The 16,576-nt window shown below is 34.8% G+C and overlaps 1 protein-coding gene across 6 annotated transcripts in view; it reads left to right on the top strand.

Annotated features, from left to right (window-relative positions):
• The window catches only part of PPP3CA (protein phosphatase 3 catalytic subunit alpha), a 338,247-nt gene that overhangs the window by 285,283 nt on the left and 36,388 nt on the right, over nucleotides 1-16,576 (top strand). For 5 of the 6 annotated variants that reach the window (XM_025385274.1, XM_025385273.1, XM_025385275.1 and 2 more), the window contains 2 exons: nucleotides 11,665-11,790; nucleotides 13,867-13,941. In XM_025385274.1, coding sequence (XP_025241059.1) covers nucleotides 11,665-11,790; nucleotides 13,867-13,941 — 201 coding nt within the window. The remainder of the gene's footprint in view (nucleotides 1-11,664; nucleotides 11,791-13,866; nucleotides 13,942-16,576) is intronic. The other variant, XM_025385276.1, reaches the window with a different exon arrangement.

The raw sequence follows: 16,576 nt of genomic DNA, 5'->3' as shown, positions 1-16,576 counted from the left end.
TTGAATTGTAATAATCCCCATGTATCAAGGGCAGGGCCAGGTAGAGATAAGTGAATCATGGAAGTGGTTTCTCCCACACTGTTCACATGGTAGTAAGTCTCACAAGATCTGATGGTTTTATAAATGGGAGTTCCCCTGCACCAAGCTCTCTTGCCTGGCCATGTAAGACATGCCTTTGCTTTTCCTTTGCCTTTCACCATGATTGTGAGGCCTCCCTAGCCATGTGGAGCCGTGAGTCCATTAAACCTCTTTCCTTTATAAATTACCCAGTCTCAGGTATGTCTTTATTAGCGGCGTGAGAACAGACTGCATCATTTGCTAAAATTAGGAGATGCAAAAGTCTATCCTTTTTGATAGGGAAAAAATATGATATTTTGGACTTATAAGTTAGCAACTTGATGTAATTGCTGATAAAAAGCCTTTCAGTCTTACCAAAGCTTGATGTTTTCAGCATCCTCATATATTTTCCAGTCAAAAAGGAGTCATAGGCTTCAAGAAGATACCGTTTATAAGTAAAAAGAGAATTTCTGGCTTGGCAGGAAGATACCATTGTAAGAGAGAATGGAATTGCTGCTATAATGAACAAACATAAGAATTTTGCTGGCAGTCATGATATGAGCATAAAGGAACAGATGTAACATATCAGATGCCAGCTCGACTTGGTCTCCAGACTTCTGGCGGGAACCCTCAGTGACACTGTCTACACAGTGTGGTATGGCCAGACCTCAGAAGCTCATTCCATACTATACCACAATTTTTTTCCACTAGGAGGTTGTTTTATCATTCAGGAATATTTTTCACACACTTATAGATCTCTGCTACCCCTGTGGTTCACAAGCCAAATTCAGAACCAGTTAGCTCAGATCTTTTTGAGAGGGAGATGAGGAGTCTCAGAAAGGAAAGTTGAATCTATACCCAGGCGTCCCCAAGTAACATATCTGTCTCCACCACAGCACATCAAAGAGCTCCTCCCCTACAAAGTTGAACCATGTTTTATAGCAAAGATTCATTTCTACGAGCCTGAGGCTTGTCTTAAGCATGGACATAACTTTTAGCATTGACTTTTTAAAGCATTTTTTTTTTTTGGTATCCTTACAACCACAGGTTAAATGTGATTACTAGTTGCCTTACAAGTTGCATAAAATTAATGCAGAGACTTTGCCCCATAACAACAGTTTTCTCAGCATGTACTTTTTTCCTGCCATCATCTCAAACCTGAAGATGCTCTTAATGGGTCCTGAGTACTTGTTTGCCCCAGATCACTTATTGCATTATAAAAAATGTAAACATACAGTCAGGGTAGTATATTTGGTACTTTCCAGTACTTGTAGGCCAAGGTTGTTTTACTTTTTTATTTTTGTTTTTTTACTAAAGCAAAACAATAAGACGTCCCCCCAACCCCTAATTTATTCCTTCATTTATTTGATAAAGATTCTTAAAGCCATGTGGGTATGATAGAATTAGACACACTAGAAAGATAATTTCTCATAATCATTATTAAGCCTAAGAGAGTTCACTGAGAAATGGTATGAAATACAATAATTTATATGAAGGAATAAAGTAGAAACTACGAACAAAACCCTTTAGTATTCTTTTATTATCAATATGAGGTGGTAGATGGGCCAGGCGCGTCCCAGCACTTTGAGAGGCTGTGGCGGGCAGATCATGAGGTCAGAAGTTCAAGACCAGCCTGGCCAATATGGTGAAACCCCATCAGTACTAAACATACAAAAATTAGCCGGGCGTGGTGGCCCGCTAGTCCCAGCTGCTCAGGAAGCTGAGGAGTAAGAATCGCTGGAACCTGGGAGGTGGAGGCTGCAGTGAGCCAAGATTACACCATTGCATTCCAGCCTGGGTAACAGAGTGAGACTCCATCTAAAAAAAAAAATATGTGTGTGTGTGTGTGTATATATATATATATATATATATATATATATATATATATATATATATAAAATTCACTGCAGAGTGGTTTCAGCAGAATGTCTCCTCTCATTGCATTTTATATCCAAGATTCAACATGTGTAATTAATCCAACCGTGATATTAATTTCATTTACCATTGTCATTATCTTTGTCACTTTGAGTGATATAGCTTGATATATAGATATATATATATTATATATATATATATATAATATATATATATATAGAGAGAGAGAGAGAGATTTTTTTAGACGGAGTTTCGCTCTGTCCCCCAAGCTGGAGTGCAGTGGCTCAATCTCAGCTCACTGCAGGCTCCGCCTCCGGGGTTCACACCATTCTTCTGCCTTGGCCCCAAGTGGTTGGGACTACATGCGCCCGCCACCACGCCCGGCTAAGTTTTTATATTTTTAGTAGAGACGGGATTTCACCCTGTTAGCCATATTTTTTAAAGTCTTCAGTTGGTAATATATTTAGCCAATGTAAATATTTCCCTTCAGTTGTGATAGCATACTATACCTATGCTATTCACTTTGTTCCTATAAACAGCATATAATACTAACTTTTTTGAGCACTTACTATGTGCCAGATACTGCTCAAAGAGTTTATGTGTATAAATGCATTTAGTCTTTCAACAACCCTATGAATTACTCTATAATCTTGATTTTATTGATGAAAATCTAGGGCACAAAGGAACTGCATATTTTTCCCAAGGTTGACACAAGCTGATACCAGAAAGCACTGAAATTGAAACTCAGCATACTGACTGCAGAGCCCACATATTAACCTCTGTCTGTACTCTCCTGCTTTAGCTTTGTTGTGTGAAATGTCTGTGAACGATCCACTAATCCACTCTTCACCTCATGGTTCCATTATGTTTAGGTGACTCTAACCATTCTTCAATAAGAAAAGAAAGCTTTTGAAATGAAGAGTTATTTGTTATCACTTTAAAATTATCTGAGTGTTATGCATCCAAATATATGCATTATTAAAAGAACGAAGTTAGAATACCTTTTACATTTTTCTGAAATAAATAATTCATTAATCCCTTTAAAATGTATTCCCTAACGCACTTTTGCTTTTGTTTATTCAGCTCCACTGTGAAAGTGTCATTGCTGGAGGCCACTTTGTAAATAAGTTAGTTTTAATCCAGTAGTCACTTGCTCACATTTAAACATTTAATTAATGGAAGGGATGGTAAAATATAAACTATCCCATTAAAATTTAATATTGAAAGATACCTTGTACTATATATTTTAATTGAATGAATCTGCACATAATCTCTGTATCTTTGCACCAACAAATGACCGTCTTGATTTCTTAAAAATCACTACTCTCTAATTGTAAATTTAGTTAAGTAGTTGTGAAACCTCAACAAAGTAAGACACAGTGTGTGAGGTAATTCTTGCTTTTCACAAAGCTTTGCCTATAGAATTACAAGATTTCAGATGTCAGAGTTATAGGAGACCTTACCAGGGAACAAAGGAGGATTCCATGCTGAATCCTCCATACAGATTCATTGCCAAGTGCTCTTCTGCCACCAGCTGAAAAGGGTCAATCAAAGAATCCATCTTAAAGCATTGAATTCCATTGTCTGATAGCCCTGATGGTTAGTTGAATCTTCAGTTGAACTAAAACGTACTTCTCTACAAATCTCATTCTCTATAAAGCATTCAGCAAGAGAAAAACAGTAACAATCCGAGGAATGTTAAAAACTTGAATTAATGGATTGTCACTTGCTATTCATTATCTAGGAATTCTAGACCTGCAAGAGACTCTTAGACTTTACTCTTACAGTGTCAAAAAGTCTGCCATGACATTATTTCCATGGAAAACAATGTTGATACGAAGTGTAGGAACTTAATACTAACTCAGTGCCAAGGATATCTTGGAGATAACCTAAAATAATTGCAAGCTATAGCTCAAGGCCTGATACAAAGTCCAAGCTTGAAGTTGAAAAGGGTCTTCTACGAATGTGTAGAGATAACACCAGTTTCAAAATACCTCCCACCAGAGTACAGTTACCCTTATTAGGCTTTTGGAGCTGTACCAAATGAAAGCAAGGCAAAGGCACAGTGTTTACTATCCCTATGCCTTCTCCTCCAATAGCTTAAAGCTTCAGCTAAGACTCTCTCTCTCTCTGTTTTTAGTCTAGGTTTGCATAAGCCTCACTTTAGCATCATCATAATATAGATTAGAACATAAATGAATTCACTAGCTAAAACTGTTAAGAAGCTGATAATTGCCAGTGATTCTTTCTTATTAACAACAAAAAAAAATTTGCTAGAAGAAATTCAAATACTCTATGCAAAATTGTAATGTTAGAAATGATTCACAATGTTTAACTGGTCTTGAGCTACTTACAAAGATCAATTATTGGCCCCAAATTCTCTGGATCCTAGTATGTAAGTATAATATATTAGGTGGGAATTATAAAATGGCAAACTATTTAAAATAGATAGCCATGCCCTCCTTGAAGAATTTGAAACAGACTTATAATACTTTACATTTCTCAGGGACAAAATATTTCATCTGATTAAGATTATCATGCATATTAATCACATGTGTTTTGTTTTGTTTTGTTTTTTCCTGCCCCATTCTCAGCAATTGGATTATTTGATCTTTATACTTTAAAAATGAGAGGGCAGATATTATTCCTGTTTTACAAGTTTGAAGGTAAAGACTAAAGAAGGAGAAATATTTGCCCAAGTTCATGCAGTTACCGTGTGACAGAACTAGTGTCGTTTCCACTGTTCTCTAATTTACATGCTCTTACAATTTTAAAACAAACAGTTTAGCCTTTGAGGTGACACATTGCCTTTTACCTAAATTCCTTTATGTTTCCTTCAGATTTCTGTTTGTATTTTGTTAGTTATGTTTTCAGTATCCTGATTGGTTATATGCTTTGTGTTTCCTTCCTCTCTTTTTCCCTCTTCTCCCATTTTCTGTTTTCATTCCTTAGGTCTTTTCTTCAACCAACACAATTAAGCATCAACCATATGCCAGATTCAGTAGATAACACTATAAAAGAATAAAAAAGGATCTGTGCCTCCCTCATTCCATCTATTGTCTTCCTTCCACTTACTTTCCCCAAAATTCTATATATGAATAATAACCTGGTTAATAATTTGCTAATCCAATATTAAGAATGGAAACATACAGAATTGACCCTGGAACAATACAGCAGTTAGGGGTGCCAGCCCCCGCTGCAATCAAAAATCCACATATAACTTTTGATTCACCAAAAACTTAACTACTAATAACCTACTGTTGCCCAGAGCCTTCCTGATAACATAAACAGTCAATTAACACATATTTTGTATGTTACGTGTGTTATATTCTGTATGTTACGTGTGTTATATTCTGTATTCTTATAGTATATGATACACAAAACCTAGAGAAAAAAATGTCCTGAAGGAAATCATAACCAAGAGAAAATATATATGCTATTCATTAAGTAGATGTGGATTATCATAAAAGTTTTCATCCTCATCATCTTCATTTGGAGCAGGCTGAGGAGAAGAAAGAAGAAGAGGGGTTGGTCTTGCTGTCTCAGGGTTGGCAGAAGCAGAAGAAAATCTGCATATAAGTGGACCTATGCAGTTCAAAACTGCATTGTTCAGTGCTCAACAGTACACACACATGCACACATGCACATAATCAGAAGATTACCTCATACTGTTTCCCAGAAATATCTAATGCCATCTCTGCCCTTCATGTAAGTAAGATAATATGAATATTTTATTTAGGAGACTTATAACAAAGTTCAAAAAGGTGTTGTAGGTACTATGAAGGATGCATGTACAAGGTATATAAGGTATATAAAGATTGAGAATGTATTTCCATTTCCACCTAATGAGTAAGAGGAGTGGGGCAAGGGCTAGAATGGACATAAAGTGATTATATATAGTAGCATACATGTGTGTCCTTGATACATACAAAATAATTATCTCACAGCTTCAAGTAAGTCATATATACCTACTGTTTGTATCCACTAATAACAAAATATTTCAGATTGGCTGAAATTTAGTCATTATGAGCCAGGCATGGTGGTGTGTGCCTGTAGTCCCAGTTACTTGGGAGGCTGAAGCGGGAGGATCACTTGAGCCCAGGAGTTCAAAACTGCGGTTAGCTATGATTGTGCCATTGTCTTCCAGCCTGAGCAACAGAGCAAGATCCCATCTCTTGAAAAATAAAAAAAGAAAAATTTAGTCATTATATGAATTTACTGAAAATTTGCCTGTGAAAGACCCTATATTAGGCACTGGATGAAACAATATAAACATTACCTTTCTCATACTGAAGAATATCATGGTCAAATTACCTAAAAATTTAAGGTTTGACGTCTATCTTCATAAGTGACTTGAACACATATTTTTCACTTAAGCTTATGATCTAGAGAGTAAAATTTATGAGTACAGTCCTTGCTCACCAAATACTGTAACCATCATGAATTAGTACATTTCCCTTTAACTAAGTTATTAATAATATTTAAAAGAATCTTTTAAAGACAGAATTCATCCAGCAAGAACTAGGACATTGAAAGGGGAAAAAAATGGAGGTGGAAGTTAGAAATCAGATTTTAAAATGAAAGGAATTGTAGAGACTGTGTTCATGAATGCTATAATATATACTACGGAAAAGTATGCATATATGTGAATATACATATATACATCTTCACACAATCTTAAATGCAAATTGTACCCCCAAAACGTAATTTTTATGAGAAAATACAGATTTTTGAAAAGTAAGTAGCATGGCTCCCAGAATTTAAAAAACCCCTTGCATGCAGCATACCGGCATAATCTTCAAATGCTGCCATAGAACATTATGAGTTGCATGGGTCCTGCTTCAGGAATTGTATCCACCAAGGCGTTATGCCTCCTTTCGTGATGGTAGGACTTTGCCAAAAGAACACACTGATGCTAGTTTTTCTGCTAGGGCATCTGCGGGTGGAAGAATTGGAAGGAAAAAACATCCTGGGTCTATTATGCAATTTCTTTGTGCTTTTGCTATTTCTGGATGGATTATGATTCTGGAATGCCCCCATTTGGTTTCTTCTCATCTTTGTTTCTTTTCTCTCCCTCTTTCCTATCTTCTGAAGGTGAAAGAGGATGGTCAGTTAGGGATAAGGAGATGAAAGACATTAGCAAAAGGGTGAGGACAGGAATAAAATTCAAGTCATTTTCCATTCTTTTGACCTCTTCTCCCCTGTCTTAAAATCGGGACTAGTGGTGTGAAGAGTGCCGGAGGTATGGTGGAAGCATTACAGTTACAGGTTTTTCAGAAAAAGAACTTCGTATTCCTCTGGACACCCACTTGAGAAGTGCTGAGCCCATGTGTGGTTCGGTAAACTGGTTAATACCACTTGTTAGCAATCATTTTGATAGCTGGTCTTTAATTAGGAGCTTTCTTTTGATCTTTCTACTCTTGTCATTCATTGCTTTGTCTCCAGTTTCCCTGGGTGATGGAAATTGTAGACAGTATGTTGAGAAATGTTTTCAAGTTTTCATTAAATACTAGCTTTTTTTTTTTTTTTTTGGTCTCATCAAAATTTCAAATTAAAGTAAGAAAGACCCCCTGTTTTACAGATTTGGATATGGTCAGGCAACTTAGTACATGGCTTGGTTGACAGAGCAGTGGAGTAAGATAGATTCTATTCCTTGGACTTCACTATGTACAGGGGACCAGTTGTGTTATTAGATATAATCGAGGTACAGTCCCCCTTCTGCATTCACCAAGTAGGAGCAGGCCCTTGATTACTAATTTTACATCTTTTACAGCATGTCTTTGAACCCAGAGTTCTACAGGTACTATAAAATGAGTGGATTGCATTTTTAAGACAGTAATTTTGACATCAGAAAAAGAACTGGCAGTCAGGCTTCCAGATTTGTGGGATTAGTATTCTTTTCATTATACCAAATTTCCTTCCAGCTGTTCTTCATACCTGCCAGTACAACAGAAGAGCATTTATTTCTGTGGTGTCTGGTGTGCTCTGAAGGATGGTTAATAATGTCAGGCCTGCATGTATGTCAGAGTCTCTCTGTTACAATTGTTAAGTGACAAGAGGTCATGTGGAATTGCCAGTAGAATAAAGGAGCTCCTTGGTGGTAGACTTTTGTTCTTTTTTTCTTCTGTTTCTCAGACAAGGGCTCAGGAGGTGGTCTTGAGTGATTATTGAAGTACAACTATTTGTATTATTTATATTGTACTGGAGATAAACGTCTTTCAAGTACTTCAGAGAAGAGCACACTGTTAGGGCTCCAGTTGGGTTTTGTAATCCCAATGACAGTCGGAGGCAGGTGGCAGGGGCGGAGGATGTGGGAGGTGGAAGATGAAACGTTAACTGTGAATTTCGTGACTGCAGATATTTTGGACTGTTTTAGTTTTTTTTTTTTTTTTTTTTTTTTCCCTCATGTATTTCTGTGTTATATATTTATTTTACAAAAATATCAGAATTTTGAGTAACTTACTAATGTAAGGTTGTTCAAAAAGTATTTTTGCATAAATGTGTTGCTGAAGAAAAAAGAATACATACTGGTGTAATTTCATTTTTCAATTTAGGATTTTTCAAGCTAGAGAAAAATTAGAAAAAATTCTATTTATAGCTTATAGAACTACTGAGAATATTATTTATTGCATTAGTGATGAGGCCTTTCATTGTTTACAATGAAGTTTGTTAACATCATTCAGATGCGGAAGAGATTTTGTAAATTATTTATAAACCCACATAGTTAGGTAACTGAGACTTAACTTAAAGATACTAAGTACCTTAGTCTGGTGAATAATTAGTGACAGATTCCATCTTGTAGTCTGGACTCCTGGCTTTCCAGTCCAGTGCTCTTCTTTAAAGAGATTAAACATGGAAGGAGAAAGAATTTGTGTCCACAACTTGATAGACACTGAATTATTTATACTATTAGAATGAATATATTATGATGTACTAGAAGGATCAGGGACTTTAGACTCAGGCCAAAAGTGAGATTTACCTCTTTCTAAGTGTGACTGTAGGCAGATAACCTCTCTGTTTGCTTATTTTCAAAATATAAATGATAAGAACCACTTTTGAGGAATATTGTGAAGATTTGTAATTATGTTTATAAAGGGCCACACATAATGCCTGGCATATATCAGATACTCAGTAAATAAATGAAAATAAAATCTAAAAACAATATTTGCTTTTATCAGTAGGTACTGAAGTAAATTGTATTGAGCCCAGATCAAATGAACTTTTATCTCACCAGCTACAAAACAGAACTTCTGTTTTGTCTATTGGATGAGCCTTATCCTTGCTTGTGAATTGCATCCTGTTTCACTCAAACATGTATTTTGGCAAAAACTAAAACCTCTTTAATTATGAAATCCATATTCAAAGTTAAATTATTATAACAGCTAGGACTAGAATTCATACATTTATAATTTATGAGAGACAGCAGGGAATGAAAGAAAGGGAATGAATTTGGTGTCAGAAAAAGCTGAGTAAGATCTGTCAGTTACTGGTTGCGTGATCTTGAGCAAGTTTCTCCATTTCTCAACCACAAGTCCTTTGTAACATAAGGGTAGTCACACCTGCTTCTCAGATTTGTTGTGCAGATTATTACATAAAGCCTATCTCTTGCCTCCAGGGCACTGTTAATTATAATATTTACTTTTCTTCTGCGTGCTATACCACCAACCTAAGGTTAATAAAAAGTGGGGGAACTTAGAGGAGAAATTACTCTTCAAAAAGACAATTTAAAGCCTTAAAGATTCATCTGAAGATACGAGGATGCATTTCTGCTGTGAATATTCAGTGTTCCGAAATAGTAAAAACCTTTTACATGGAGCTAGAGCTCTGGTAGCACTTAGCAAAGATAGGAAATACGTCACCTTTCTTAAACTGAAAATCAAAAGTATTGGTATGGTAGTTTGCCTTGATTTTTTTTTTCATTTTGCATGTTTTTAATATCATGTAAATGTATCCTTATGGCATAAACGATAAAGCAACATAAAAGGGAATGAGTTTACAGAAACATATGCAGGAATTAGAATTCCACAGGAAGAAGAGGATGACTACCTTCATATCAGTATTGCCTACACTATCTACATTTCTTGTCCCCAAAGTGTCTGTGATTATATGTTCCCTGGAACCATGTTGGTCAGCCAGAAATAACAATGCAAAACAAAGGCCTTACCATTCACAAGTACGAGTTTAGTTAAATGCAGGCTGCTAAAAACATCAACATATTGTTAGGCTACAATATGATATATATAGTATCCACACCACAGAAAATGATATATTCTCCTCATACTCTGCACTGTTCAAACCGACCTAGAAGATTATATTACTTCTGGGCCACATTTTAACAGAGACATGGCCGATCTGGCATGCATTCAGAATAGGTTGAGCATGATGAGCTAAAGCATCAAGAAGCCATGTCATATTAAAGAGGGTGAAAGGGGATAAAAATAATTTGCTTGAAAAAGATTATAAAGCAGATACCAAGATGTGTCTCCAGCTCCTGAGCATCCATTCTGAGTATAAACAAAAAAGTAATGATTAATTTTTCTGTATTTTCAACCCCGTAACATAAACAAGAAAAAATCCTATGATATCATGTAGACTCTGTTGGTTACTGTCTTCTAATGTAATACTAATTATGCCCTGAGTAGATAATAAAAATGAAATCTTGCCAAAGCCTAAGAAGATATGCTTGAGTATCATATTTAATATTTAAAAGGCTGTCATTCAGAAGCAGAATGACAGCCTTTTAAATATTAAATATGAAACGCATAGCAAAACTATGATCAGTGACTGGTAAAGGCAGGTTTAAACTCAACCTGAGAATTTCCTGCAACTTAAAATTGTCTATCCGTAGAATAGGTGACCCCCACTAAAACAGGTGACTTTTCCTTTATTGAAAGTACTTACATAGACGTGAAGCATGCAGATTTGTTTTCCTGAGTCATAGATGGACATCTTTTTCAGAAATCAAGGATAGAGTTAGATAGAAGCACATTATTTTATGTGAGATTCAATCCAAACATTTTATTTTATTAAGTCAAGAAAGCAATCTACCATAGGGTAACTATAGTTAACAATAATAGATTATAATTTCAAATAGCTGGAAGGAGAATATTGAATGTTCCAAACACAAATAAATGATAAATGTTTGATATGGTATTTAATGTATAGCTAATTACCCTGATCTGATTACTGTGCATTATATGTATCAAAACATCACTATATACCCCATGAATATGTACTATTATTATGTTAATTTAAAAAATAAAATAAGCATTAAAAAATAAAGCAATCTAACTTAAACTATTTTGCACAACTGTTGGGAGTTCTACTAGATGAAGTTTTATTTTTAAAAAATAAATTCATTCAAATATTTCAGGAGATTATTATGTCAAACTTAGCTGTGCCACTTTTATTAGTGTCAACAGATATCAAATTTTAAGACTAAAGTATTCTTGGCTGAAAGGGGAGCTTGATACAATTCCTGACAGACATTGGATTAACTATTTTGTATAAATATTTTCCAATTTGTTATACAATTCCATATTAAGTATTCATATATTATGTAGAGTAAGGTTCAAGTACATAAGTTATATAAGCATTCTGGGATGCCTAAGGTATGAACCTGGATGTTTTGGAACTTCAGTCAAATGGTTGAATTTTCTTGATGAGGTAAAGCCATACATAGAAGCCGAAATATGTCGTGTGTTTCTGACATCCTTTTTTGGTTATTTTTAGCTGCAGTATTGAAGTATGAGAACAATGTTATGAATATCAGGCAATTCAACTGTTCTCCTCATCCATACTGGCTTCCAAATTTCATGGATGTTTTTACTTGGTCCCTGCCTTTTGTTGGGGAAAAAGGTATGTTGTGGAATCCTGAGATGTTCTTCTTAAAATAGTTTAGGAAGGAAGGAAAGGAGATTAAACACTCAGAAAGAGAAGAACTTTGGCCCAGCCAATAAAATGTACAAGTTGTACAATGAAAGATGTGATTTGGAGGTAGAAGTGTGTCACTCTGCATCCTATTAACAGAACACAATTGGTGAATTAGGGGGAAGCAGAAAAAAACAAAAACAAAAACGAATATTTAGGAAATTTTTACAATTTTATTAGAATAATATAACTCTTTAAAATATAATGGAAATACAGCTTTACCTGGTTTCAAGTAATGTCTACACTTTTTCCTTACCCCTTTGTACTATAATCCCAAAGGACTATTTAATTTTATCTGCCAAATTAAAAGATTATCTGCCAAATTAAAAGATTAGGATAGCCATGCTCTCCTTACATTTCTGATGTTAATAAATTATTATTTGATAGTGCTTAATGGCTACAATATTTTGAAGAACAATATGTACAACAACAACAAAGTAGTTCATCAATAATGTAGGCATTAGCACATTATAAGGTACAGAACAGGAGACAAATTTACATTTTAAAAGTTGTTTATTAACTTTCTTCTTGCCTGCCTTCTTTCCCCCTGTGTTTTGCTTTCATATGTTGACTTAAACGCCAACAAAAATTTTGAGGAAATGCCTGCACCACTTGTTTTTCATTCAGGAGGCCTAACAGTGATACACAGATTGATTATCACGTATTGTCTCATATTTTCCATGAGAAGGTGAATGGGCATTACAAGAAAGATGAGTGTTCCCTACGTATCAGAGTAATGATGTCCTATAAGGAGTATCAGAGAAAAGCTAAATATTTTTCTGAAACCCTAATTGTTGTTTTCCCTTTAAATGCCCTAAAATGATTAAACCAGTGAAGTTTTGAGTTGTCAGCAAAGAAGTCTTCCCTTTGGATATCAAAATAATCAAAAATAAATTTTTAATAGTCTCTGATAAATAATCCCAGTACTACTCCATATTATAACTTTCTTGCACTGATCAAATTGGAGTAGCGTCATCTGTTGACTTCACTGGAAACAGAAGCAGTGTGAATCCTGACAACTGTGGGGCACCTTTTGAGCACTCTTTATTTGAATTGTTTCTATTAATTATTAAAATTTGGGACATTTATTAGAAATTAGCATATTAATCTGTTGGTACACAAAATCCAGTTTTGATAATTAAACTGAAACTCTGGATCAATGTTGGCTCCATTGAAGTTTCACTCTGTATCATACCTCTTCAATTCTAGAAGGACATTTTTTGAAATAGCATTTTACTTTAAAAACTAGCTCTCAAGCAGTAGACAGGCTTCTTTTCACGTGCATAGTAGAATCCAATCTAATTTCAAAAATTGTTAAATGTAAATAGCATGCTTTGTAGTATAAAAATAATGCAGTACTAATTTCCTCTGTACAACACTTTTATATAATCCTACTGTAATCTATTAAGTAAATTTCTGATTAAACTGCAACTATTTAATTTTTTAAGCATTTTTGAAAATCAAATTACTTCTGTCAATACATTTTTAAAATTAGTATTCTGAAAAATACTTCAGATGTATTAGTTTCTCAATCAGCAGTTTGTAATAAACACAAAACCACATGCCTATAATGGCGTGAAGTTCTCTAGGTGATTAAAAATATTTTAAAAATTCATCATTCTTAGTCCCTACTGAATAGAAGGTTGTAATCTGATCTAGATTAAGCCTTATCATTGTGTGATAATAAAAATTCAAGGAAACCTATTTTCTCTTTCATTGATTTATAGTATATTCACATCCACATATTTGATTTGTCATTGTCTATTGACCTAGAGCTAGTAAATGTTACCATTAGATACCATAAGCATGAACTAATAGTTTTATAAAGTCTGCATAGAATTACAAAGGCTGTTTTTTATGATCTGGATGTTTCTGGAAACTGCTTCTATATACAATCTAAATAAGAAATGTTATTGCTACGTTTGCTCATTAACATTGCCAGAGTAATAGTTAAGGTTGTAACAGAAAACCCCCGACTTTTCTTTCTTTGCTTTCTCTCTTTAGTGACTGAGATGCTGGTAAATGTCCTCAACATCTGCTCTGATGATGAACTAGGGTCAGAAGAAGATGGATTTGATGGTAAGAGGCTTGAGCCTTTGTGCTAATGATATTTGCCAGATAATTACTTGGAGTCTCATTGCTAAACCTAAGAATAAATTTCTAAGATTTGGATTATGTTTAAAACATAACATATTACGCCTGTAATCCCAGCACTTTGGGAGGCCGAGGCAGGCGGATCACGAGGTCAGGAGATCGAGACCATCCTGGCTAACACGGTGAAACCCCATCTCTACTAAAAATACAAAAAATTAGCCGGGCGCAGTGGTGGGCGCCTGTAGTCCCAGCTACCCGGGAGGCTGAGGCAGGAGAATGTTGTGAACCTGGGAAGCGGAGCTTGCAGTGAGCCAAGATCACTCCACTGTACTCCAGCCTGGGTGACAGAGCCAGACTCCATCTCAAAAAAAAAAAAAAAAAAAAAAGAAAAAAAAATATATATATATATAAAATTGAGAATGAAAGATATGATTTTATTTTCTGTTTACTTTTTAAAAGTATAAGAAACAAATATGAGAATTTTCTCGTTACTTTAAAAACATTGTTAAAGTAGTAAACTGTTTTAATAAGCTTTCAGTAGCTCATATTGCTAAGTGACCTTTTTTGGCTTTTTGATACAAATGTAATCCTTTATTTTCTAACAAATGTTACCATTTACTGGACAATTTCTTTTACCAGGCAATTTAAAAATGTCCTTTAATGGAATTGCTCATGTCAATTATTCAAGTTTTGATATTTATGATAAAAGAAGGCATTTACATATTGATATATTGGTATTTATGTCAATCCCAATATTTCTTCTTTCTGTAGTAATAGGTAATCAATAAACTATGAGGAGTTTTTTATGTTTTTAAAGATATTACTTGGTGTTTACCCTCACAGAGTATGCTTTTTCTGCAAGGGGCACAGATCCATGAAGTTAAATATGGAGGAGAAAATTACCCTGAGTCTTACAAAAGCACCTCAAAATGAATAGAAACTGACAAAATGTACTTAGAGAAGAAAAGCATAAAAGCAAACTTTACTGCATTTAAGAAGTACAGTTGGGGCTGGGTGCAGTGGTTTCTAGCACTTTGATAGGCTGAGGCAGGAGATCACCTGAGCCCAGGATTTTGAGACCAGCCTGGGAAACATAGGGAGAACTCATTTCTACAAAAAATTAGCCATGTGTGGTGGTGCATGATTCTGGTCTCAGCTACTCAGAAGGCTAAAGTGGGAGGAAATCTTGAGCCCAGGAGGTTGAGGCTGCAGTGAGCCATGGTCATACCACAATACTCCAGCCTGGGTGACAGAGCAAGATCCCGTCTCAAAAAAAAGCAGAAGTACAGTCAGCCCTCCATATCGGAGGGCTCTGCATCCATGGATTCAAACAACCTCAGATTGAAAATAATTCAGGAAAAAGTTGCATCTGTACTGAACACATACAGACATTTATTGTCTTGTCATTGTTCCTTAAATAATGCAGGTTAACAACTATCTACATAGCACTGACATTGTATTCAGTATTATAAGTAGTCTGGAGATTACTTAAAGTATACTCAGAGGTCCTAGATTCAGGACACTCAGGGTTATAAGATGCATTAAAAACCTATTCCTTGAAGAAGTTGCAAACTGGTTGGAGAGACTGATGCATAAACCAATAATATCAATAAAATGAGGCAAATTATAAATAAAGGGCGAAGAGGGCAAGGGAAACTAGATATTATGGTGAGTTTAAATGGATAAAATTTATACCTTTAAAAACTGCTCTGGAGTAAAATGAAAAGAGAATGTGGTCCTTTCTGAAAGTTGGTTTCCAAATGGCATGATTTAATGTTTACCTGAGCTTAATACAGGTCATGGCTATAAATGGAAAATACCTAACGCTACAGGCAAAAGTAAAATAAACCTATTCATACACTCATGTAAATAGAGTCTATATACTTAGGTAAATTAAATGTATAAGATTTATTTCTAACATCTCATAGTTTTTCTCCTTTCTGCAACTTCTCTTGTCTTTATTACTTTTCTTCATATACTATTTTTGAGTCATATACCACATTGCAAGGAGATGTGCAACATAGGGAAGGAAAGGGAAAAATTGATATATTAAAAAAAAACTTTACTGGGCTAAAATTTAGAATATATAAGAACTTAAATATATTGACATATTTTGAAATATGCAGGAGATCAATGGACATTTTGTGCTTTATCTAAATTCTAGATGTTTCATATGTTATAGCCACAGTTTGCTACTGTTATCTTTTAAATGATAATACTATTTTCAGAATGGCAGAAACTATTTCCTAAAAAAATACTAACCACAGGGAACCTAAATCTTAAACATCAACAAACATTTTTCAGTATGTACCTTTCACTATAGTCCTTTTATTCTTTAAAAGAAAGATTAGCATTAATACAGTCATAATCCCCTATTAACAAATGTTTGTTTTGCCAAGTCCACTAGCCAGTATTTATGATATAGAGAACAAAAATGTAACATACTGTAGAGAATAAGAATGTATAGACCTACATATGTTCGTAATTTTTATGTTAATCCATTCACTCAGCAAATATATATTCAGTATCTACTAAGTACTAGGTACCATAGCCAAAATGACTGTACATTTCACTGTTACATGTTATTCCTGCACACTTAAACATCACCAAGACTAACCCT

This window comes from Theropithecus gelada, chromosome 5 (genome assembly GCF_003255815.1).
Source record: "Theropithecus gelada isolate Dixy chromosome 5, Tgel_1.0, whole genome shotgun sequence".
Lineage (NCBI taxonomy): Eukaryota > Metazoa > Chordata > Mammalia > Primates > Cercopithecidae > Theropithecus > Theropithecus gelada.
The sequence above is the reverse complement of the archived record's forward strand: the minus strand, read 5'-3'. Positions and strand labels throughout refer to the sequence as shown.